Source organism: Chenopodium quinoa, unplaced genomic scaffold (genome assembly GCF_001683475.1).
Source record: "Chenopodium quinoa cultivar QQ74 unplaced genomic scaffold, ASM168347v1, whole genome shotgun sequence".
Taxonomy (NCBI): Eukaryota; Viridiplantae; Streptophyta; class Magnoliopsida; order Caryophyllales; family Amaranthaceae; genus Chenopodium; species Chenopodium quinoa.
The window spans coordinates 2,498,186-2,523,106 of record NW_018744460.1 but is presented as its reverse complement, the minus strand read 5'-3'; the positions used below and the strand labels follow the sequence as shown (position 1 = coordinate 2,523,106).

The following is a 24,921-nucleotide window of genomic DNA, read 5'->3' as shown; positions in this document are numbered from 1 at the left end:
GAAAAATGAGTGAATTGTACAAATACATCCATAGAGTATGATCTACCAACCATATCCCTCCAAGTGAGAAATCAGCCTCATGTTAATGAGCCAAATCTCAGCCACAAAGTGTGATTCGTCAATCAAATATCTTTCATGTACACCATCTTCATGGCTCCACCAGCATAACAAAAATAACTACACATCAGGCAGGTACTAACATAATATAACTACGTTGTGTGGTCGTTTGATTGTATGTAGGAAGTTATACTTCTTGAGTTTACAATTCTCGTGGAGTTATACTGAGCAAGTTGTTTGGCTAAACATAGAAACTCACGTGGAGTTATACTGAGCAAGTTGTTTGGTTAAACATAGCAAGGTGTTGCGCTCATGAAAACCAAACAACTCCTCAAACTACAACACCCTACAAGTTTTACTTTGTATTAGGATGTTTAATTATCAATAATTTGAAAATTCCGAATTGTTTGGTTCAGGTCTTTAGGAGTTCGATGTTGGATTTTGTATGTACTTTTAGAGTGGTTATTAGTTTCAGGTCAAAAGGCTTTAATTTGCATGACATTATCAGGCTCAATCAGTTTATAAACGAAACCGTTTGACAGCTTTAGTAATGAACCTTAGACTCATGCAGTTTGAAAGCCTCAGATAGTTTTCAGGTTTCTTGTTTGTATGATGCATTACCAAAGTGGTCAAAACCGACACATAACATGCATATGTCTTGAAATAGCTTCAATAATCAAACCTTGTAACTTTATCTAGGTACAAGGGCAACATTACACGAGTCTAAGATAGTTTTGTGAAACTGCATAAGCTTGAATTCTGTATGTATAACATATGCAAACTCATCAATAACCAGAAAAAGGGGTCAAAACTCACAAAAATTACAATTGTTAAAGTAACCTGGAAAACAGATTGGACGCTCATTTCCATCTGAGGCCTAAAAGGCTACAATAAACAGATAAAACAAACTGTAGTGCACAAAAAATTGAAGTCGAGCCTCTAAGCAAAACTGTCCATAGAGAAGCGATCAACATGAAATGGGGTCTTACACACTGTATCTGCCTCTGTTAGATTTATTATCCTTTTTGGCATCATCCTGATACATTTGAAAATTAAAAGATTAGTATGTGATCCATTTAATGTACAACGTGAACAAAAAGCAGATATACAAGTACAGAGTAATACTTACATGAAAGCTGTAGTTAATTTTGTCTGTAACATCAATAATATCTTTCCACTTCCTTCCAATGCCCATCTGTTACATTATAAACCAAAACCATGAATACTTCAATTAGAGCAAATAGAACAGAGATGGAAATATAATTTAGTCTCAACATCCTATAGTCAAATTATTTGTACTACCACCACCCCCCCCCCCCCCCCCAAAAAAAAAAAAAAAAGGCATACACAGCACGGGCTTGAAAGTAATGTATAACTGCATAAGACACAAGGCAATCACTGAAATTATCCTCTTACAATGGGTAGAAGGCTAGAGGCCAGAATTTGTGACTAGCAATAATAATACTCAATACATTCACAAGGTGAGCATTTACTGTGATATTTTGATGCAACAAATGACGGTTACAGATAAGATAGAAACCGTCTTGTATCATAGAGTTGGTAATTGGTGTAAAAAGGAAGGCCGAGTAACACAACTTACAGAAAGCCAAATTTTATATACTGGTATTTATCAAAAATGAAGTAAAGTTGAAGGGCGAACTTATGTAAATAAAAGCTAACAAGAACTCAAAGAGCTGCTAACTCGATGGCACCGAGAGGCCACAAACTCAACAAGAGATTGCAATGTCAAAGACTTTATGGCACCATAAATTCCATGATACCCCCATAACTCACCTTGTTTACTACTGAATTTAGGGGTGTACATATACAGGACCGGACCTGTTGATTCAGGTCTGGTCCCGGTCCTTGAAAATATGTGATTCCGATCCGGTCCGGTCTAAAACCGGGGTTTCAGGTCCAGACCGGAAAACCGGATTTTTTTTATATCTATATATAAATACTCTTAAACCCTAACCCCAGTCAGCACTATCTCATTTCTCCTCTTCTTCCTCTCCTCTCACGGCTCCCAGTCTCTCATTTTTATTTAAAAAATTCTTCGCTTCATCTTTCTTCCTCCTTTTGCAGAGATGTTTTCCCAACCTCTTTATCTTCCATTTCCCCTCTTTTTCATTTTCTTGCTTCCACTTTAATTTTATTTTTTTTGGGGTGAATTTTCTCAATTATATTCTAAATTACGGTATTCATTGTTCCACAAAACATTAACTATGAAATTTTTTCAATTATATTCTAAATTACAGTGTTCATTGTTAGGTGGTTCGATTTCCGGAAAAGGGTCGGTTGTTTACTTGTGTTTGCAAAGAGGTTATTCAGGTTGGAGCCATGGAGGAAGCCATGCAAATTCAGAGGTACAACTTATACAGTTTTTTGCTCCAGCGACCTCCGTACGCTTCGCCATCGCCGCCGTCATCACAAGCCCACCGGCGCTACACACCGTCAAGGTTTTTGAATTATAGATCTAGGTTTAATATAGTTTAAAATGTAGATCTAATTTTTTTTCAATATTTCTGATTATAATTAGTTTTTGATATAAATACTTCGTATATAATTGTAAGTTTAATTTATATTTCTTAGATGATTTCGAATTTTGTATAATTTTATTCTGATAATTTCGATTTCGAATTTTTTTTAATCCCTTGATTTAGAAGGTTAAGTTTCGGGATATGTAAATTTGGTTTGTTGATGATGTTTTTTGTAGAAACTTTGGCTTGAAGTGAATAAAGAAAAAAAAACGAAAAAAATATAAATTCAGGTCTGTTGAGGTCCAAACCCAGACCGGACCTGAATTTTCAGGTCTGACCCGGAACCGGACCTGCTGATTCAGGTCCGGTCTCTGGTCCTCAAAATTCATTGATTCAGGTCCGGTCCGGTTTTGGACCGGTGTACAGCCCTAACTGAATTTAGTCCAACTGCTCTTCCCTCAGATTCCTTTCTTTTTAGTAAACTTCTTCAAATTGTTGGACAGTATACCTTAATATAAAAATACTCCGTTCCTTCAAAATAATTATGCTTTTTATTTTTTTGGTGCATTCCTTTAAGTTGGTAATACTTCCTATCTCATCCATTTATGGTAATTGTAACCAACTTGAAGAAAGGGAGGGAGTGTATGGCAATGGGAAAATCTATCAATGCCTGAATGGAACATTATGGCACAATTACTGCATTGTTTACATTCACTTTCTCATCTTCCTATGAAAATTTGTAAACCAAGATAATATCAAAATAAACAAATAGCACACAACACATTGCTTCCCATCCCAATCCTAAGGAAATAATTGTAAGACCTCACAGCGAGGTAGCTCATAAACACTTGAAAATTGATTTTAAATCCTTTTGTATAAATATCATCATGTTACACAAATGATTGGACAATACAAAACCCCTGCACCTCCGGCGAACCAAGATGTATAGATATTTCCTAAATGCAAATTGTCATCATTAAACCTTTTCACTCCACTTAGGGATTCTTCCTCAGTACCTCATCAACAAGACCTTGCTAATATGGAGCTAGGCACGGGCGGATCCAGGATTTCCGAGATGGTGAGTCACCATCAATTATTGATCGCTTGTGAAGGTACAATTTTTTTTTCCCCGAACTAGTTCAAAATTAATTTCAATCCAAAAATTATATTACAACAAAATTAATTTCAATCCAAAAATAGGACACAAAAATCCATACTACAACCGAATAGTAATAAGTAAAAATTTCATCTTACAAGCCGAAAGTATTACAAATAACATATTAAATTGTACTATAAAACTACTCGTATTACTTAACTTTATGATTTTTTTTTAACTTAATTGAGAAGCTTTAGGGAAAAAAATTAAAAATTAGTTGCACACATAAAAAGATATAAATAGAAGCAAGAAAAGAAAAGGAAAAAAAAAAAAAAAAAAAAAACCCTTAAGAGACCTGTTATAAAGAAAACCGTTCCCTTTAATTATAAACAATCAAAGAGACCTGTTATATAGATGACAGGTCTCTTTGATATTGCTACTACACTTTCAGGGCTAGTTTCACGGTCAGTAGCTGTAGCAAAGAGACCGGTTATCTATAATAACCGGTCTCTTTGATTTATTTTTTAAACTGAACTTCAAAAAAAAAAATTTGGCTTGTGATGCACGTGCACCAGTGTGCACACACATAGATCCGCCAATGGAGCTAGGAGCTCTAAATTTGACCCGACCTCATTTTCCAACAAGCCCATGAAATGGATGTGGTTCCACCCACAGTCTTATGTTCCCTTCTAAGCGGCACACAGAGGAATCAAAACTGCTTTTCTTATAAGTTGCCAAAGATCCAGTCAGTGAAGGTTGAAATCCAAGCATGATGATAGATTTCCATCATTGATTACCCTATTATATTTAAATTACAGCCTATCTCAAAAAGACAAGATATTGATAGCCTACAGTTAAAAAAAAAAAAAAACCTATGACAGGCTACCCTTTAAAGGAAACTTTAAATTCTCTATCCAGAAAATTTCCACCTTGACCATATTGGTGAAGCCTTTCTTCAACTATCTACCAAGAACAAACCAAATTTACTATTCATACCCAGCCTCCTCTACTTTTCATCCTTCATTGAAAAACCCTGTCAATTTGAACATCTATCTAGAGGAACCCTTATACCACAGTTACATTTTTCATGCACCTATTTAAAAGACCTTCTCGATGCCTCTACATATTTAATGGGCATATAAAAGGCAAAAAACCAACTAAACAGCCAAGGCAAGATAGTATGCCATGCGTATGGACTATGGGCAGACAATTGTTGCCTAGACTCGGATTTGGCGTCCAACATGGTTTTAGATCCTCTAATACTCTAAAATTTATAAAACTTCATACAAGGCCACTATGTATTTGGGTGTCGTGTCATGTTGTGTCGAAGTGTTTGAGGATCCGACACTCAACACCCAATGTACAACAGGGTGTCGACGTAACATGGCCAGACATCAAATTATTGTGCATTGTTTCTACACATTATATAACAAATAGACAACCAAGTACACTTATCCAAACACATAATGCTAACATAAAATAAAACACATTCAAATTATTGTGCATCGTTTCTACACATTATATAACAAATAGACAACCAAGTACACTTATCCAAACACATAATGCTAACATAAAAGAAAACACATTCAAATTCACCCAGCTGACATCCCTATATCCAAAGTCCAAAATCCATAAACCTCAAGTCCAGCACAAGATCATTGTGTATGATGCCAAACATGAAATCAGTAAATAACAAACAGGATACACCAACCTAGTTGACGTCAGAAGTTCACATTGATAACAAAAGGTATTTGTTCATGGCTAACGCACGTTATCTTTCAGAGAAAAAGTTAAGCCACAAAATCAATGAATTAATCATCAAACCTGAACAGATTCATTCGCAGCATTTCTAGTCCACAATGAAAGCTTGTCACCCCTCGAACGCGCACTTGCAACCACACCACATATCTCATCAGCTTCATCAAACTGCTCCCCAATTAGAGCCATCAACTGCTTAAAAGAAGATATCAGTTAAGCCACATGGGTACATATTAGGTTTTAGGGAGAAAAAAAGGTTAACTGGAGAAAGAGGCAGAAAAAGTTTCTGTCAAAAGTTTAGAAAAATACAGTTTCAAGCCACATTCCCTCAAGATTCGTCTTTCTGTTAGCAGAAACAGTCCACTTGCCTCCATGTGCACATTCAGGATCCTCCCATTTTGGTTCAACCCCAGCCTTGAACAAATGGAAATCGGCGTTTCCAACTAATTTGCTGGGCTTGAATATTTGATCATATAGGCTGCATACAGTATTCAATGTTCAACTCAGATGGGCATCGTTTGGCAGGAAAACTCAATACAGAGTAATAAGTAAGGATGATATTCTTTATTCCCCACTCACAAACAAAAGGACAACTCATTCACCCAATAAAAAGAACAGATATAATTTTCCCATCAAAACAACAAAGTTAACAATACCATCCACATTTCTTTCATACCATTCTTCAATACTAATGAACATAGCTCTTGCATCGCCTGAATATATTGAATTCCACAGCCCCCGAATAGTAGGATTTTCCACATTCGAGACAATACTTGCATTAGAAATAACCTAAATGACACTAGAATCCCCCCCTCCCCCTAAAACAAAAAATCAAACATATAATACATTAACACACAAAAAAAAGAAATCCCAAATAAATTACATGATCTAGCATAATATTTCCAATCTCCCTATTCATGTTCCCCAGAAAAACACATAATCAAGCCAACAATAATTTAGATTAATGCCAGAAAAACAATAAACTTATTAAAATTAGGGCACAAACATGAGCTAAAATCCAGCCAAAAATCACAAAAACTAAACCAAATCAACCAGCAAACCTCTAATTGCAAAACAACATAAACAAATTAACAAACCCAATTCAAAACAAGCAAAACCCGGTTCATAAAACAACAAATCAATCAAAGTTGACAAAATCTAAAACCCACCCAGAAACCCAAAATTATCAAAATTAAAAATTAAAAATCTGGGCTAAAAATTAAAAGGGGAAATCATAAATTACCACCAAAACTCTTCGACAGTATCAAAAGTATAGGCTTTCTTAAGAGTAGAACCCCAAGCAGCACCTTGTTTAGGTTTAGTAGTGTCAAACCAAAACGCCCACTTTCTCTCTAATTTGTGGGGTTGTTTAGTGGTTTCCGACGCTTCGTTTGCCGGCGGCGCATCCATGATTTCCGCTGCAACTTCGGTCGACATTTTTTTGCGACGAAATAGAGAGGTTGGTTGAATTCTTGTATGAATAGGTAAATTTGTGTAATTGTGTAAACCTCTCGAAAAGGGGAGATTGAGGTTGTCGGGTTTAACTCTTTATAAATGTTGGGTCTTTGCTTGGGTATGAGGTAGGAGGTGGGTTTGCTTATTGTATTGTCTTGGTTGATTGAGGTTTGGGCTTCTATAAAAGATTTGGTCCATTTAGATTTGGGGAGAATAAGAGATGTCAAATCGGATGTGTATTTCGGGTTTGGGTTCGGGCTTGGGTACGAGTTAAGGTTTGATATACTCCGTAGTTGGTTCGTTTTAGTTTGTGAATCACTAAACACCGCCAACAATATTTATCACCGCCGCCAACATTTGATGTGAATGGACAATCATGCCCTTAATACTCCATCACCCCTGCCACCATCTACCCTTCCTGGCGACCCACCACCCCTTCTGACACGACCACCTCCCCCTTATTGGCGACCCACCACCTTTCCTTGCCGGCGAGAAGGTGGTGGCTTTTAAAACAAAATTAAATTCAAGATATTATTATACAAAAAAATTAAAGTAAGGTATAGTTTATAAATTGACTTAAAAATAAGGTTTTTTCCAATAATTTTGCCTTTTACTTTCTTAATAAAAATAAATTATAATTGAAAGGGGATTCGAACCAACAACCTATTATAGTCAACTAGATAGGTCTAGATTAAGCACTTTATAAATTGAACTAATTTAAGAAATAATCCAAATGTCAAGAAGGAGGTGCATTTGCAAAATTGCATGCAAAACTTGTCAACTATACTGTTACACGTATCTCTATTGATGACACGATATCTTACCACCATTTACTCTCTTTCTCTACTTTCCTTTTTGTTCCTTCAAAACTAAGTTTTATTCAGTTTGTGCTTGTTCACCACTTTCTACCTACATCAGTTGTGTTGAAAGTACCGAAAGATCGTCGGAAAGTGTCTATATGGCGACGGAGCTGGCGGCGAAAAGCGTAATAGGGGTGACAGAGATGGTGAGGAACTCAATGGCAACGGAGGCGCCGTATGCCCCTGCGACTGCTGAGCGTAGGGTCCGCTCCGACTTGGAGGTTTCCCTTCCTAAGCCTTGTATGCTTCTATCTCATTTTCCTTAGCTTTCTCTTTTTATAGTACTACTTGTATTTCATGCTCTGGGACATGCAAAGTCTTTTGTCAGATAAGAGTTTGACCACGTATAAGTTCAATAGGATTTCATCCTAAAATTAATTACTATATACTTCGTACTATACTACATAGTAATAGGTATTATTATGGCCTAAGCTAGTAATTCACTAGGCTATTATGTTAGCCATTCACCTCTTATTCTTCGATGTGTTGTGTTATTCATCCTTCCTTTTTCCTTCAGTATTGTTGTGTTATTCACTAGGTTTATATGTTAGCCATTCACCTCTTATTCTTCAGTGTGTTGTGTAATTTATTAGGACAAATAGAGTCTTATATCGAATAAGAGTTTGACCACATGTAAGTTCAGAGTTTGACCACATATAAGTTCAGTAGGATTCCATCCAAAAATTAATTAGTACCTACTGTATGTAATAGGTAGTAATGAAGTATGATGGCCTATGGCCTAGTAATTCATAAGGTTTATATGTTAGCCATTCACCACTTATTCTTCATGTTAGTCATCCTTCCTCTTTCCTTTGACATGGGACAATAATATCAACTCGCATGTTACATATGGACATATGGTTTGTAAGTACACTTTTCGCATAGTAAAGTAGGTTGGGGTAAGTGTACAATTGTACAAAGTGTATTACACCTAAGAGCTCAGAAAATTCTAGGGTCCAAAACTATTGTGAGCTCCGTTTTTTTTTTTTTTTTTTTTCAAGAATTTTAAGTATACTGACACTCTTTCGTTCTATTATTTGTAACCTAAAATCTAAATCATCCTTTTAGATCACTTTGACCTCCCAACTTCACTCACCTTTCGTTCCATCTTTAATTCACATCCCATATTAGTTCATTTCCATAATTTTTTCCATTTTCTTCCTCTAATAATGAGACACTAGCTATTTAGCTAATGAGATTATAATGGCAGCATTTTGGAATATATATTTTTTTATCAAAAAATAGTGCCCCAAATCTTCAAGACGGCCCTATATTCGCTCATTAAATAATTAAACTTTGTGCTGTAAATTTGAAATCCAATGTAACAAACTGATAGCCTCTTTTTTTATGTATTGAAGATCTACCAAGAGCATTGTCCGCACCTGATACAGACCATCCTAACGGAACACCAGCACATCATCATCAGGGACTCAGTGTTCTTCAACAGCACGCTGCCTTTTTTGACCAAAATGATGATGGAATCATATATCCTTGGGAAACTTTCACTGGTAACTTCTAACCAAATCGCAATATACTGTTCAAGCATTTTTACTTCGTGATATGATACTCCATCCGTCTCTTAAAGATTGTTCATTCCATTTAACTTTGTGCATTCTTCAAATTATGTCTTGACCATAAATATTTTCATTTTTGTACGGGTAAAAACTAAGAAATAGTTTATATTTTCGTATACTACTAATATACATTGAAGCAGATTGGACAAAAAAAATACTGTATGATACTATGATGACCGTATTATTTACTTGTACTAGTATCAAATTAGTGATAACTAATGAGAATTCGGGGTCAAAATTTGAAGGTTGACCCAACAAATGTAGTGTAGTAATATGTTGGTTTTACAAATCTTATAAAGCATTCTACTTTTTGATGTAACTGTGTTATGCATGGTCCCTCTTTCTAATTGCAGGGTTACGCATGGTTGGATTTAACATAATTGCTTCCGTAATCATGGCTGTCGTCATTAATGTAGCGCTAAGTTGGTACACACTTGATGTAAGTAACGGAGTAATTATTCAAATTGTACTAATAAAAAGCTCTATTACATGATGAGCTGATGATCAGCCTAAAACTGATAATGTTCTTTCACTTATGCTCACATATGAAGGGGTGGTTTCCGTCTCCTCTCTTCCCAATATACATACACAACATGCACAGGGCTAAGCACGGGAGTGACTCCGGAACTTATGATACCGAAGGAAGGTACGTTTGCAAGTCCTTACAAAGAAAAATTTATGTTTCAAATACACATTATGTTAATGAAACCAAATTGTAGGTTTGTCCCTTTCAATCTAGAGAACGCCTTCAGCAAGTATGCTCATACAGTCCCCGATAAACTGTCATTTAGAGAACTCTGGAGCATGACGGAGGGGAACAGGGTAGCGTTTGACCCATTTGGCTGGTATGCTCCAATTTTATAATTGAGCCGGTTATCTTGTAAACTTGTATGAGCATATTGAGCAAGATTGTGAACCTGTGAGTTTGGTTTGCCATATTACAGGATTGCGAGTAAGGTAGAGTGGGGAATGCTTTACGTTCTTGCTAGGGATGAAGAAGGTTTCTTATCTAAAGAAGCTGTGAGACGGTGTTTTGATGGAAGCTTGTTTGAGTACTGTGCAAAGATTAATATGGGTTTGGAAGGAAAGATGTATTAACCGGTTCATAGACATCTACTGTAAGGGTCCATAAGTATCGTCAGGAGTTACTTTGCTTTTGTAGTTAAAACAACGCTATAGCAGAAACTGTGTTGCATATCTGAGGACAGTGATGTAATGCATGTGGATAATGAAACTGCTTAGAGCATGCACGAGTTATTTCCATGTAAATTCGTTGCAAGTTGGTTATCCTAGGCTTCCTAGCTCCAATCTTGGTCTCTACTCGTCTAATTTAGCACTTATAAGTTATAACAGAGTTTACGATGCTTGAACTTTCATCAAGACTGTTTTGGCGTCAATAGCAGATGATATATGCTCAAAAAAAAATCAGAAAGCCAATTTTTAGACATGAAAAGGGAACCGAAATTCTGACGATTGATGCGCAATCTTATAACCTAGTAACCTTTGCGATGTGTAATCCTAGTGCAAAGAATAAGGTGTGCCTACATAGGCTACATTCCTTGTGTCACTACCTTCTTAAATGAAAGAACTTGGATTTGCGCAGATTCTCCAATATTATGCGACTTGCAAGCAGCAGACGTAACACAGTCTCGTATATTCTCCAAACTAAAACGAGTTATACAGTCATTACTCGGAACTCTTAAGCTCTCCAAAAGTCCAAAGTTCTCCAAATTAAGCGAGTAATACGAAGTCCGAGTCACGAGCTCTCCAAATTATGCCCAAGTACATAACCAAGAACTGATGATAATTGGCCTGAGGGCTTGGAACTAAGTAGCTAGCAAAAGATGCAAAAATATAGTTACCATGATAAATTTCGCACACCAATCATTCAATTGCACCTACTCAAGTATGCTGTGATCTTTCGAACAAATACAAAAGATGGCACAAAATTGACTCGGATGGGTCTGTAAACAGATGGTTGATTAACATTTAACAGATAAGTAAATTGCAAACAACAAAATGTATTTAATCTCTACTATAAATATCTTGCAAACTCACAAACTGATTTAACACATCCTACCAAACCGGCATTGTTCATTTATCCAACTACAAACATTCAGAATTATAGCAGAACAAAATTGGAAACTTCTGAACGACATCTCTTAGACAATGGCATTGGCAGCACTAGCAATCCTTGGCCACAAATCGGCACACTCCTTTCCAATGGGACCAGTAATAGCAGATCCTGAAAATACAGAGATATAAGATTAAGACTGAGATAGATATATTGTATGTAATCAGCAATAAGCAGAGACACCACACTGCGGCTAAGTAAACTTTGTATATTGTAAAATCGTTGGCATAAAATATAAGCTTTTATGTTCTGTTTCTTCAGAACACACCCACAGAGGTGAAGAAGTTTCTAATGCTTTACATCTCAGACAAATGCTGTAAACATATACTGAAATGCAGCCGTGTGTCAAACTGTCAACATAACAGAGAGTTCACACCTAAACACATCAACTCATAGATGCAAGTCTCAAAACATTAGAGAAATGTTCTGCAGTGACACTAGTCAATAGACTTTTGTTCAGTTTAACAAGAACAGAAAAAGGTTGATTGTATACAGGTACAAAGCTGTAACAAGTGACTTGTACAACATTAATTCACAGATTGTGTTGTGTTTTGGATCATAAATCAACACAGCAGGAAATTGGATGGGGGGTGCCAAAGGTTCGTCAGATACACGACAAGGAAAATCTTTGTAACCAAATTGTGTTGACAAGGCAAGTTGACTTCACCTACCCAATCCTAACTAAGTTTTTTTTTAAACCACTACATAAGCATGTTACATATTCCACATGAAAATCAAGTGTCATGGAAATTGAAAGATCTATTACAATGCCATGAAATTCTAAGTTACCATGTCAATTTACTCCCAAACTAACAAAGGCTAATTATAGTCACAAAGATCCCAAATAATATTTAAAATTAGTGCAATTACATACCTTTCATTTCACCCTTGGGGTTGACAATTACTCCAGCATTATCTGTAAAAGAAACACACACTGATTGTCAGCAAAAGGTAAAATCAAATTAAAAAAGAAAAAATTAAAAGCAAATCAATGTGATCAAGAGACATGAACAAAACATCTAAAATTTACTGAGCGTAATCTCTGATAACTACCAAGGAGTAGACTCAGATAATAGGCAAAACAAAACCACAATTCCTTGACATATTACAAACAAGTTAAAAATTGGAAATTCTTGTAATACTAACTTTAGTCCTACAAGTGCAAGCGCAGTATCCATTATATCCTAACTATAGCTCGATTTAATGACAGTAACCACTTAACGGATAAATATATAAAGTGAAGAATTCACAATACCAAATCTAAATAGGGGCACCAGTATAAATAAAACCAGCTGGCAAAAAGGGAAACCTAATGCACTATAAAGATAAACCATTGATGCTTTAGCATGTCCCATGGGAAATAACACCCAATCAAGCACCTCTGGTTCTCATTTTTCAATCACACAACTATATCATCTCCAAAATCCCAAATAAAAGAAATGCCTACAATGCAAGTGTTCACCTAACTTGAACTATATGGGAGAGATTACGAAACAAGCACAAATTAAATTCATAATGAGATGAATAAAAACCTTCAAAGTACATGAAGACACCGTCCTTTCGGCGCCATGGCTTGCGTTGCCTCACAATAACCGCAGGCATGACCTTCTTACGGAGATCAGGCTTTCCCTTCTTGACAGTAGCCATGACCATGTCACCAACACAGGCTGATGGTAGCCTGTTGAGCCTACCCTTAATTCCCTTGACGGAAATGATGTACAGGTTCTTCGCACCGGTGTTATCAGCACAGTTCACAACGGCTGCCACTGGAAGACCCAGTGACATCCTGAACTTGTTTCCAGCACTTCCTCCACGTCCTGCATACCCCAAAAGACCAACATCGAATCAACAAAAACCCTAGATTAAAACCTATCATAGTCTTAACACTTAACTATAAAAATTTTACAAATTCCCAAGAAACATCCAAAGTAGATGATACATGCATTCAGAGTAACAAATCTACAAATTCACATTAACTGCAAATTTTTCCCAAGCTGCTAACTTTCAATTTCTTCATAAATCAATGTTATTATTCCCACAAATGAGACAAATTTCATACAAAATTGAGCAAAAACAAATACAAAATACAGATTAAAAGAAAAAATCAACTATATGGAGATTTAGAGAAATGCATGTCTAATCAAATCCATTTGCGAAATTAAAATGGGAGCTAAAAATTAAATCATTACATAATTCATCGCATAAATTTGAAACAACAATAAATCAAACTGATGAGACTAGAAACTTGATTAAATTTCAGCTCTTTTATTAGCTAATTTAATCTAATTATTTTCAAGATAACAATCGAAACATAAGTAATTGAGGAAATTAATGTTATCATTAAGTAAAAAAAGATCGAAAACGAACCTCGCTTCGACATGTTTGCCGCAGTAGAAGAAAAGAGAGTAACAGAGAAGAGAGGCGAGAAAAACGACGATTAGGGTTTATGAGGATATTTATATACCACACCCTTAAATTAGGGTTTCTCACTTCTGTTGTTCTTGCTACATTTCCCAAAATGACCTTTTTACCTTTTTTTTTTTTTATAGAGAATTAAATAATATATTACTCTGGTTTTTTTAGGTTTTTTTTTTTTTGAACGGGAGGAATTATTAAATCATTAATTAGTCGAGTTTTTTATTTTTACTTTTTTTACTTTCAATAACCGAAGTGCTCCATATAATTATAAAGTATACATTAAAAAAAAAAAAAAAAAAAAAACATTTACTCCATATCAATAGCTTCGTTTTAATGTATTTCTCTCGAAAAAATGCAAGTATATAAAATCTATTAACTATTACTAAAACAAAACGTTGTTGACGCCATCATTGCCCACATGTCACTTACATAATAAATATTTTTCGCCTAAATGCAAGGATGATGTCATCCTTTTTTTTTTTGTGGATCTACCATATTTAACAATTTTGAAATTTGAATATTAACTTCTACATTACAACTACAACCTATCAATTTATCCATAAAAAATGAAACAATTGTAAATAACACACTAATAAATGGACTGCTACGTTGAAATATGTATTAGGCGATGTTGAACGGGTTTTTTATCATAATTTTGATAAAAATCTAAAACTATAAAATTACAAATAATTTTGTACAAGGTGCACAATTATTATTTATATTTTATCCATTTTTTTAAAAAAATGTACAAATATAAAAATAGATTTTATGTCACAGGTTCTAACCTAGTTTTAAACTATATTAACATAAAAGGAGGTTAAGAAAACCTTGTCTGATCTAAATTTTCTGATCCAACATCAAATATTCATATGTTGAGATAAGAATCTTGATTTAGGCCCTATTCTGTTCACCTTATTTCCACTTATATCAGGAAAAATAAGTTCAGATAAAAGTTAATAAGTTCAGGAAAAATAGGTTCAGACAAGTTCTGATAAGAGTTAATCATATTATAACTAAAATACGTTCTAATAAGGGCTAATAAGTTCAGATAAGTAAAAATCAGGTGAATAAAACGCACCCTTACTCCGTATTGTAATTTGGTAACTATGTTTAATTGTTTATAACACCTCTATCGATGACTAGTTTGATGCACTTGCGGATAATTCTTATTTCTGATATGAAAAGCGGTTAAATTGTTTTGAATCAAGACATTGAAGTTAAGCGTGAAAATTGAGGTGCTTGAGGATATTATCAAACTATTTATATTGTTAATCTAATTCTTATAAAGGCAAGCACAATATTTTTTGACCAAATTTCATATCTTTATGGTTTTTTACCCATATATTTGTAGATCGAACACTTGAAAGAGTTGAAACTAGGGGGTGCTAAGGAGATAACACTATCAATTGGTAAGGTTTGAATCCCAAATTTAAGGTAATAAATTTATCACGTGAATGTCATTACTTTGGTACACTATGCTACTCATACTCTCGTAGACTCAAAGTATCCATGCAAAAAATCCATACTTTGATTTATGTTTTCATTTTCCCACATAGACTTAACTAAACGATTTAAATTATATAAGCATGGGCCATTGCTATTCATTAACTTATTTTTCTTTGTGCACTGGAATCAAAGTATTATTAATATACCATCCAAATAGACTCAAATTGAAATATGTTACTAGGTTTAACTGTTGTTCAATATAGCAAAAATAACAAGTTAACACAATCTAAAGTGATTTAAGTAGAATTTGTAGCTCAAGATGAATGAGTTTAGGTTATTCTAGTCTAGGTCCTTACCTTTAAAGCAAATGCAGTTGACAAAGCTTGCTGAAAGTATGGCAAAAAGCATGCAGACAAAGCTAGCAAGAGAACGAGAATGAAGGAATGTGGTTCTTGAAGGGAAGCTCGACAGCTCAAGTCTTAAATCATGCTCTGCAAGGGAATTAGTGTGATGAAAAGATCCAACAGTAATCAACGATGTTTTAGCCTTTTCATCTTCATTTGAAGTTTATTTATTTTCATTTTGTAATAGGTAAAGTCATGATGATGATCACTGACTAGCTAGATGGGTGGTGACTAGTGAGTTGTTGGTAATTTGTTTTACAATATGTTCGATAACAATAGTGAAGGAAAAGGAAGGGAAAAGAAAAGAAGAAAGAGAAAGGGAGGCGAAAAGAGGGAAAGAGTGAATTTCATTTTCTTTTCAAATTTTTTCCAACAATGAAATGATTTTAAATTTATTAAAAGGAAAATAGAGGGCAGTGTCATTTCCCTCCAATTTGCCCTATCTAACGTAATGTTAGCGATAAATTTTGGCTTGATAGAGTCCTTGGATTTTTGACTTAGTTGTAAGTTTGTAACGGACATTTTGAGCACTATTTTTTATAATCTTCAAAAATCAAAGTAAGGGCTAGTTAATTAAAATTTTACAAATACTCCGTATTTTATAATCTTTTAAAAAAAAAAAATAAGGGCTAGTTAAAATTTTACAAATACTCCCAGCTAGTTATTTCACCCTCAACACCTGGCCAAGCAGTCAAAACCTCTAAATTAACAAAATTTAGAGAAAAAATGAACACATACTTTTGAAGTTCTGATTTAAGATATGGTATATAAACACTAAAACAGAACCTAAATAATGTCAAGCAAAATATCTGAATCTTCCATTTGATCATTGACAACAAGTACATCATTCTTCTGAGTACAGATTAACATCGCAACTTGTACAATTGAAAAAAAAAGAGAAGACACACTACTTATATTGAAGTGTTGAAGAACCTACTTACCCACACACCAATCAACTTAACACACAAACAATATTGCTAAATATAAATCACCCCTATAAATTAAAAGAAATATAAATCATGTATAATTAACCTAATTCTGATTTACCTGCAGCTATAAACACACATACAAAGATACAATGCTAATCTAGGTAGATCTAGAAAAAATATGTTGATCCTTTCACGACCTTCAGTCCTGTACATGTTTCGGACGCAAGCTTGGGCACTGAGAATGAATAACTGCCACTGCAATTGAAAAACATTGCAAAGCTGACAAAAAAGAAGGCTGGAAGCTGATGAAATACAAGCCTTCACGTATGTTCACCATTTTTATTGGGGGTGTTAACTGAGCAGAGCCCTGGAAGAAAAGTAACGGCATTTTAGTTTTTAGTTAATAAGACAATTTTACAGGTGAATGCACGATGATCAAAAGCATGGAAATACAAAATTTTAAATCAAGAAGTTCAAAGATCATGCATAGAGATAGAATATAGCTCGGAGATAAACTTTTGATCAACATGCATCTAAACACACCGAAAAACAAAATAATGTAAAAACTGAAAATTGATTTACAATTCAGCCTCTTCTGGAATCTTCACGATTCAGGTTAATTAAATACATTTTAAAACAATGTATTTTGAGATATTTAAAACAACTTTTAATAGCTTTAAAGTAATAGAATAATGTGTAGTCTACTAAATGAAAATAAAAGCTCATGTCAAACATGGTCAAAGAAAGAGCTACCTACATGGGTAGAAAGGTCAGCAATGTTTGCAAAATTGGATTAATATTAGTTTCCAATGATTTCAGGTAATTAACAAAATGCAACCATAATCATATACAAAGTACATGATTAAATAAGCTAGTCATGTTTGTAACAATACGGGTTCATTTGTGTTCATAGGACTTCATACCATACAAGGTTTATATGGTGCTCAGGTAGTTTTATCAAGTTTTGCCTTCTTGAGTCTGAAATTACCAAATCTTATAGGAGATGGCATGTGAATGATGTGATATAGAAACTAATAGGACAAATGATCACATAAAAAGCCATCTAATCCCTCTAAGCGTCTTACCTGTCCACAAGCTAATGACTAAAACCCCATACAACACTAATCTAGAATTAAATCTTCTTAAGACATCCATCACCTACTTAATGGCATGTACTGTGGGAACCTTTGAAGAGATTCACTGAAAGATTTAGCCATAATGAGAAATATGCATAAGAAAGCATCATTTAATAGGTAAAAGGTCATAGCACACACCTCTGTGAACATCTCAAATGATTTGCAGTCCTCCTGTGCCTCTGAAGACGGCCAACCCTCTTCTCTTTTTGGCTTTGCCTTGAGAATTTTCAGAGGGCAACCGATGTCCCAGCCACCACAATCACAGTTCCCACCTGATCTCCATCTGTCTATGAGATTAGTTGGTCCTCCATTCCTCGTTCTTGGCCCACCGTGAGGACCAGCAGGCACTATAATATCCATATTGGTAGAACAATCATCAGCATTCCTCAGACAACATTCAGGAGAGGCAGAAGCTTCTGAAGAAGCAACATTTTGCTGGCTCCCAGCTTTCTTAAGAAAGTTAAGGCCCCAACCTCCAACTTTTTTCTTCTGATGATCCTCTTCTTGTAGTTGGGCTTTCACAACAACTGCAGCCATTTCAAGATTTGGTAAAAAGTCATCTTCCGAAAGATCAGGTTTGCATTCTTGATATGAGTTCCAACAAGCTTCTAACCCCTTTTCAGGAGAAAAATCTTCAGGAATAGCACTTGAGCCACCAAACAAAGAGGGGGTTTTCTGCTTGAACGAATGACCAGCCTTAAACACATCCATGACCTTCGACAATTTCCTACTTCGCCTACTGTTACGGGAAAAGTTATGAATCTCTCTTGTCTGATTTTCATTAGCACCAACGAGAACAAACTCAGTTTCCATAATTCTAGAAGTACTTGAAGAAAGAGAAAAGGCTGTTGAAACCTTCATCTTGCCTATTAAATCAGGCTCACTGTCAGATATATCATACATTTTGGGGCCAGTTGCTTTCAAATGAAAAGAGTAGACATAGTCCAGTGCCTTATCATTGGTTACCTCAACTCTCCATGCATTCGCCACGTAAACTTCTTTCTGGTCATCCAAAGTGAAGGTAAAACGTGGAATTCCGTTATCCCAAGTAAAATGAAGCATTCCTTGAGAACCAAATGGAGAAAGAGAAGATGCAGAACACTGATCACTGAGCGCAGATACTCCACGTCTCCGTACAGAATCTGAGCTATACCCACGATTCTTAAGAGCCAACGATTCCTTTCCAGGCTTGCGAATGGGACTAGAAGTTAACCGGCCAGGAGAGCCTTGGTAATCTGAGGGAATGCCTTTTTTATCTTTAAACAAGGTATTACTTCCAGGTCTTGCATTATGATCTAAAATACCTAGTCTTTGAAACAAAGGGCTCCTCAATATTCTCATCATACTACTGCTTCCCATAACAGAACCAACAATTTCTTCATCTCCAGGACTTAAATCTAAATCTCCAACCCCAACGGCCATTGGATAGTCAATTGCATAACTTGTTGCATCTAAGGAACTTCTTACCCCAACTGATGCATGATCAGACACAAATCCCAAATCCAAAGAACCCAGATTTACAGATAGAGAACAAGGAGCTCCTTTCGACGCATTCATATGCATGAGTTCCAAACAATGCTTCAAATACTTCTCATCTAAACTTACTACTTGCTTCGGGATTTTAATTCCTAAGCCACGATATTGTCTGTGGAACAGCTCTTGAAACCAGTTTTCACAAGTTTCTGACTGTATCAGCTTTAAAATTAATGTCTTTCCAGGTTTTCCACCTTTGACCAAGGTCTGTGCTTTAGAATCCGACATGTACAAAGCACTTTGATCAGCTGATCCTTGGATACTGCTACAATGCAATAGCTCTCCTTCATTTTGTTCGTCTTTGTATTTGTCAGCACAAGTGTGCTCCATGCTTAACTGCACTTAATCAAGGTCATTCGGGAATGACAAAGATGTCTCTCTATCGTTCCCAACTGCAGCTGTTGGAAAACCAATTTAAGCCTGTTTCCTTTCTGGGTCAAGTATATCAAGTGAATCTGATATGCAATATAGAGTTGTTGCATCAGTAAATAATCAAAAGGATAAATCAATAGATTTCTATAGAACACATTACATAACACAAAAAAAGATTTTAAACCAAATGCAAGTTTATTTCAAAACAAAAGGACAGAGAACCACAGGTGAGTAGCAAAAGATTTTGAATGAATAAGCATGCAGAGATGGCCATGTAGCTGATTTACCAAAAAGCAAGCACTAGACGGCCCTATATCCTCATTACAGTTAGACAAAATTAACGAGCATTATATAGAGACTTACCAAGATGGTATGAAGAAAAATACTTATACCCCATCTACAATAAATTGTCACATATACTAATTTAGGATGTTCAGCTTTCCAAACATTGAATTGGTTTATAAATAGATTTCTCGGTATGACATGATTTAGAAGTGATAGAACAAGGATGAATTATTACAATTCAGGGTCTGGTAAAATCAAGTACATCCTTACCTACAACGGGTTAGGAGGATAATGTGACAACAAATTCCAGAACAACGGATTATTTCTAATTATAGGGCCAAAAGCCAGATCAGAGAGCAAAACATTCATAAAGGCAATGCAGTCAATTGGTCAGAAACAATCAAGTAGCACACAAAGTATGGTTAAAGGTCTCAAAGTATATTCATTTTATTGTAACTTGTAGGACCCGAAGCCGGATTAGGGAACAAATTAAAGTAAACCAAATCATAAGGCAGTGCAAAAATGCAATCAGTAGAACAAAATTTATCAAGTAGGCCTCAAAGTATGAATTACTTAATCCTGTTCGGAAGACCACATGCAAAATACAATTTATCATAGATTAAACAGTAAAAAAATTATTCAGCTGCTAAGGACCGTTAATATCATAAGCATAATCAATAATAACAACATATATACATATATGGCCAGAAATAACAGGTATATAATTCAAGCAAAAGTATATAACAAATGGAAGATTCAGAAATTTTCTAATGCATAAATATGTCAAGCCTTCACAGTTACAATCCATTAATGCTCAATATACTAGCAGCATAATCGAATCTCGTGCTTTGTAGCTTTTGCTACACCAAGAACCACACAACAACAGCGAAACATAGCATGAAACTCAGATTTGCCACAAACATACCAATCAAAAGAACAGCAACAAAGTCAAAAACTAAATTCAAGTCCTTTATCAAATACTACTAGAGTACTAGTCAATAAAACCAGAACCAACAATTCAACATTCCAACTATAAGAGGAAAAAAAACCCCAAAAAAATCAACATTAAAATGAAAAAAAAAAAAAATAACAAGAATTTATCACAAAACACCCAGTTAAAAAAAATCAAAACTTTAACAAATTACCTTGAGTGTAAGATCCAAAAACCAAAAACCCAGATGAAAAAAACCCAACCAATTCCCAAAAAAATCACAACATTTTCATCCCTCAACCTTAAAAGTAACCGCCCACCACCTTCTCGACGAAATGCTCAAATGAAAAGAAACTGTTGAAGAAGAGATAGAGAGAGAGAAAGTGGAGAAGAAACTAACTGAAAATGGGTAATTAAGGTGCTAAAAATCGTAAGCCACGTTCTTAGTTGAAAACTTACAATTTTATTTTTGTGCTCCAAATAAAACTAACTTGGAATCCAAAATTTCCAAAGGACCCACCTAATTTTATAGTAGTTCCGTCCTAATTTAATTGCCCTATTTTTCGATTAGTCGTGTCTTATTTTACTTGCCTTATTTTTTCTTCTTTAATTGATCTCACATTCACTCATTCACTTTTTATCGTTTTATTACTTTATAAGTTTGTATTCCACATGTATTACGAGTATAATTATGAGACGAGTAAAATGAGTCGAAATATAAGGAAGTACTTTCATTGGCCAAGCAAGGACTTTGGGTTATTGGTAAGCGAGGAGAGAGAAAGAGGGAAGTCTGAGCTGTTGAGCACACACACATACAAAAGTCTTGAGTTTGACTGAAGCTGACAAACAGGGTTTTTATTTTTCTTTTTATTTTTTAATTTAATTAAATATTAATGAAAATGACTGGAGAGAGAAAGAAGATCAATGTGGTGGGGAATCGTAAATTCAGGAACATATATTCGTACAGAGTTGATAAATTTAATAAATTGGGTCAATAAAATATTGTACCTTATGTTTGAGTTTTAATTAGATTTAGTCATCCTCGGACATTTATTACATCTTGGTTGCTTTCCTTTTTGAGTGCTTTCTTTGTTCCAACCTTCCAAATCACAATTGTTTTTGAAGATCAATGTTTCTTGATCCTAGATTCCTACTCACTTGTTAGACCTTGTGAGGTGAGTTGAAGCGAGGACCAAAAGTAAGTTCTATTTACTTGGATTGTTTAGCGTTACATTTTTATTGTCACATGATTTTAGATAATCTAATTGACTTTAAAATATGTTTTTGATGATAAATTTTTAAGTTACATGCAAATTCAATGGGTTTTTCATTAATACAATTTTCCGTCTTGACCAAAACGTTTTTTTTTTCAAATAAGATAATAAATCCATATCAAACTACTGGTGTATATTTTTTTCCCGAGCATGTATAATTGCTATACCTCCTCACATTTAAACGGTAGGTGTTGTTATAACAATCAAAGAAAAATTATAATACAATAGCATGTAGTATTGCGACTAACAACCCCACGTTGTAGTGATTATGGAAGTAATAAAATGGTACGTAGTTAGAAGAACACTTCCATGAATCTATGATTACATATACCATCGTTAGTTTTACTCCGTTTATCACCAATGTATATATTGTTTCACATGGAGGTGGTAATTGGTCGATCTTGTGTCTAATATACTTAGATAATAAGTTATTCAGCATATTTGAGTCTAATTGTCATTCAATCTTTTTTATAGCTAAATATATAATGGGTCAATTTTAGGTCGATTTTAAATTGATTTATCCAATGTCAATTACCATTCGAATTCGGGTCCAACAACCAATCACATGCCAGTTTTGTAAGCTCTAAGATTTCCCTATTACTACTGTTCAGTGTGGAATAATGTGATATGGAGAAGTTGGAAAGTGTTCAATGGAGAAGTTGGGTGTAAGAACTAAGATAAAACCTTTGTCAAATATACAACTACCTAAGTAATGGCCTGACTTTAAGGAGATTTCAATGCAATCTACTCTTGTAAAAATATTTATTTTTTTTAAAAAAAACTAACTCTTGTCAAAATATCTGACTCTTAATCATGCCATTATTAGCATAGGGTTAGAAATTCATCAAAAGGGATGCTTAAAAAAAATGCAAAAATTATAATCTCAATCGAACTATAATTCTACTAAGCATGTCATTCTTAATTATCACACAACTAGAAAAGATGATGCATCCGTTTCACTCATGAAAAGTGCAATTTTAATTTCCATGTCGAATTTTAAATTTTTTTTTGTAATGCTACCCTTGTTCCTAATTAATAAGCCTAGCTAATCTTATACTCCACTTAATTAGAGTTAAGGTGCATTTTTGCCCATTCTATCCATCAAACTAATTCAAATATAAAATGGGTTTGATACATACAACCTAACAACTAATTATGATTAATTAAAATATATCTAATTAAATGACATCACTACGTATAGTTGTATACTGTAGTTTTGTAGTTTATGGTCAAATTACGCATACATGATACATCATTGTTATTATTTTTTAATTAATAATTACTAAATTTTCTTATACCATCTTATAGTTATTCGTTATTTTGTAGCTTTTAAAACTGCATGATTGAGTACAAATGGAAGTACGTCGTTTTCCAATAAATAAGATGAATAATATACAAACACTTTTTTCACATTAGAAAAACTAAAGAAGTGGTCGATTAACAACACCAAAATAGCACAAAGAGTAAATAAGAAAAATTAAAAATGTATCATCAAAAACAACAAAATACCATGTACACATCTTTAAGTTAGTTCATGCTATTATTCACTTTCCCATTACTCAAAGCAAGAGCAAATAAAATATTTTTTTGCTTGTCTTCAAAAATTCTCTAAATTCCCTAAATTCCGGATAAATTGATACACACCAATTATAATCGTTTGATTGAAATTTTATTTTGACGTAGGCTAGGTAAATTGAACCTTGATATAAGTTATTATTTAAAAATTAAACTTTTGATTAGGAAGTTTTGTCTTTTAGAGCTGTTAAACTACCTAACTTTTGGAAAAATAATTGAGTTTCAAACTGTTTTATTTTATGTCGTTTATTCCAAGACCCATTGTTGTCTAAATATGAATAAAATTTTCATCAATAATTGACAATTGCCAAATTTAAGCAATTTAGCTCAATCATTCACTATATTTATATTTTTTTTCATGAAGGTTTTGGGGAACCTCAATTTAAATTTTAAATTTGAAAAGCTGATAAGATCTTAAATTGAAGTATTTTGGTCTAGAATAGTATCTTGTTTGGCATTTCTGTAAAAACATTATACAAGTAGTTAGTTTTGTATTTGTATATTTGTTTTGGGATGTATACTACTCGTACTACTTTCTACAAGATTACAAGGTTAGTAGGTAAGTTGTAAGCATTCTATTCAAGTGTGGTTTTCAAACATTTAAAAATTCATCGACGACGTATGTTAAATGCCTTTGAATTTAAGATATCTGTTTGTCTTATTCTCATGTATTATTTCGTAATAATTAGTTTTTTTTTTGGACACTAAGAAGAATATTATCATTATTAAATAATCATACGACATCTACAATAATAATAAATATTTGTAAACCACAGATCTAGAGAAAATAACGTAACTTTTACAATTAAAATTATAACTATTTTGCATATCGGGTATAGCTCACACTCCACCGCTTCAAACTTGACGCGAGCAGTGATTTTCGATGTCTTTGCATCTTTTCAAGTAGAGACCTTCGCAATCTGCGCTAATGTTTTGATCGTAGAGTTGATGACGAACCCTAAACCCATATGAATCCAAATTACCTTCTCAATTATTATTAAAACCCTAAAAATAAAATTCTCATCCATAGATGAGAATCAAAATCCCAAAAAATTGGGAAAAACCCAAAATAATTGGGACAAACTCTCACAAACGGAGAGAACAAAACAAAGCAAAATAATTAAAATAGGGGGGGTCGGAAATAGTCTAATTTCCGAAGAAATTAGACTATTTCCGGCCTAAACAGGCAAGAAAATTTAAAACC

At 34.3% G+C, this 24,921-nt stretch overlaps 4 protein-coding genes across 4 annotated transcripts; 1 reads left to right on the top strand and 3 right to left on the bottom strand.

Moving 5' to 3' along the window:
- Positions 1 to 711: 711 nt before the first annotated feature.
- Positions 712 to 6,923, bottom strand: LOC110697254 (eukaryotic translation initiation factor-like). The gene is made up of 5 exons (XM_021874617.1): positions 6,635 to 6,923; positions 5,701 to 5,869; positions 5,458 to 5,583; positions 1,187 to 1,252; positions 712 to 1,093 (listed from the first exon to the last, which is right to left on the bottom strand). Exons 1-5 carry the CDS (start codon positions 6,826 to 6,828, stop codon positions 1,043 to 1,045), a joined length of 606 nt encoding a protein of 201 aa, XP_021730309.1. The 5' UTR covers positions 6,829 to 6,923; the 3' UTR covers positions 712 to 1,042.
- An 800-nt stretch (positions 6,924 to 7,723) lies between these two features.
- On the top strand, positions 7,724 to 10,588 carry LOC110697419 (peroxygenase-like). The gene is made up of 6 exons (XM_021874795.1): positions 7,724 to 7,946; positions 9,065 to 9,214; positions 9,634 to 9,719; positions 9,832 to 9,926; positions 10,000 to 10,125; positions 10,225 to 10,588. The coding sequence occupies exons 1-6, from the start codon at positions 7,805 to 7,807 to the stop codon at positions 10,376 to 10,378; spliced, it is 753 nt and encodes a 250-aa protein (XP_021730487.1). The 5' UTR covers positions 7,724 to 7,804; the 3' UTR covers positions 10,379 to 10,588.
- Positions 10,589 to 11,237: 649 nt separating this feature from the next.
- On the bottom strand, positions 11,238 to 13,932 carry LOC110697253 (60S ribosomal protein L23). The gene is made up of 4 exons (XM_021874616.1): positions 13,782 to 13,932; positions 12,947 to 13,231; positions 12,289 to 12,330; positions 11,238 to 11,525 (listed from the first exon to the last, which is right to left on the bottom strand). The coding sequence occupies exons 1-4, from the start codon at positions 13,792 to 13,794 to the stop codon at positions 11,443 to 11,445; spliced, it is 423 nt and encodes a 140-aa protein (XP_021730308.1). The 5' UTR covers positions 13,795 to 13,932; the 3' UTR covers positions 11,238 to 11,442.
- A 2,541-nt stretch (positions 13,933 to 16,473) lies between these two features.
- Positions 16,474 to 21,498, bottom strand: LOC110697252. Its single transcript, XM_021874615.1, has 3 exons — positions 21,083 to 21,498; positions 17,886 to 19,735; positions 16,474 to 16,978 (listed from the first exon to the last, which is right to left on the bottom strand). Exons 2-3 carry the CDS (start codon positions 19,608 to 19,610, stop codon positions 16,811 to 16,813), a joined length of 1,893 nt encoding a protein of 630 aa, XP_021730307.1. The 5' UTR covers positions 19,611 to 19,735; positions 21,083 to 21,498; the 3' UTR covers positions 16,474 to 16,810.
- Positions 21,499 to 24,921: the final 3,423 nt, after the last annotated feature.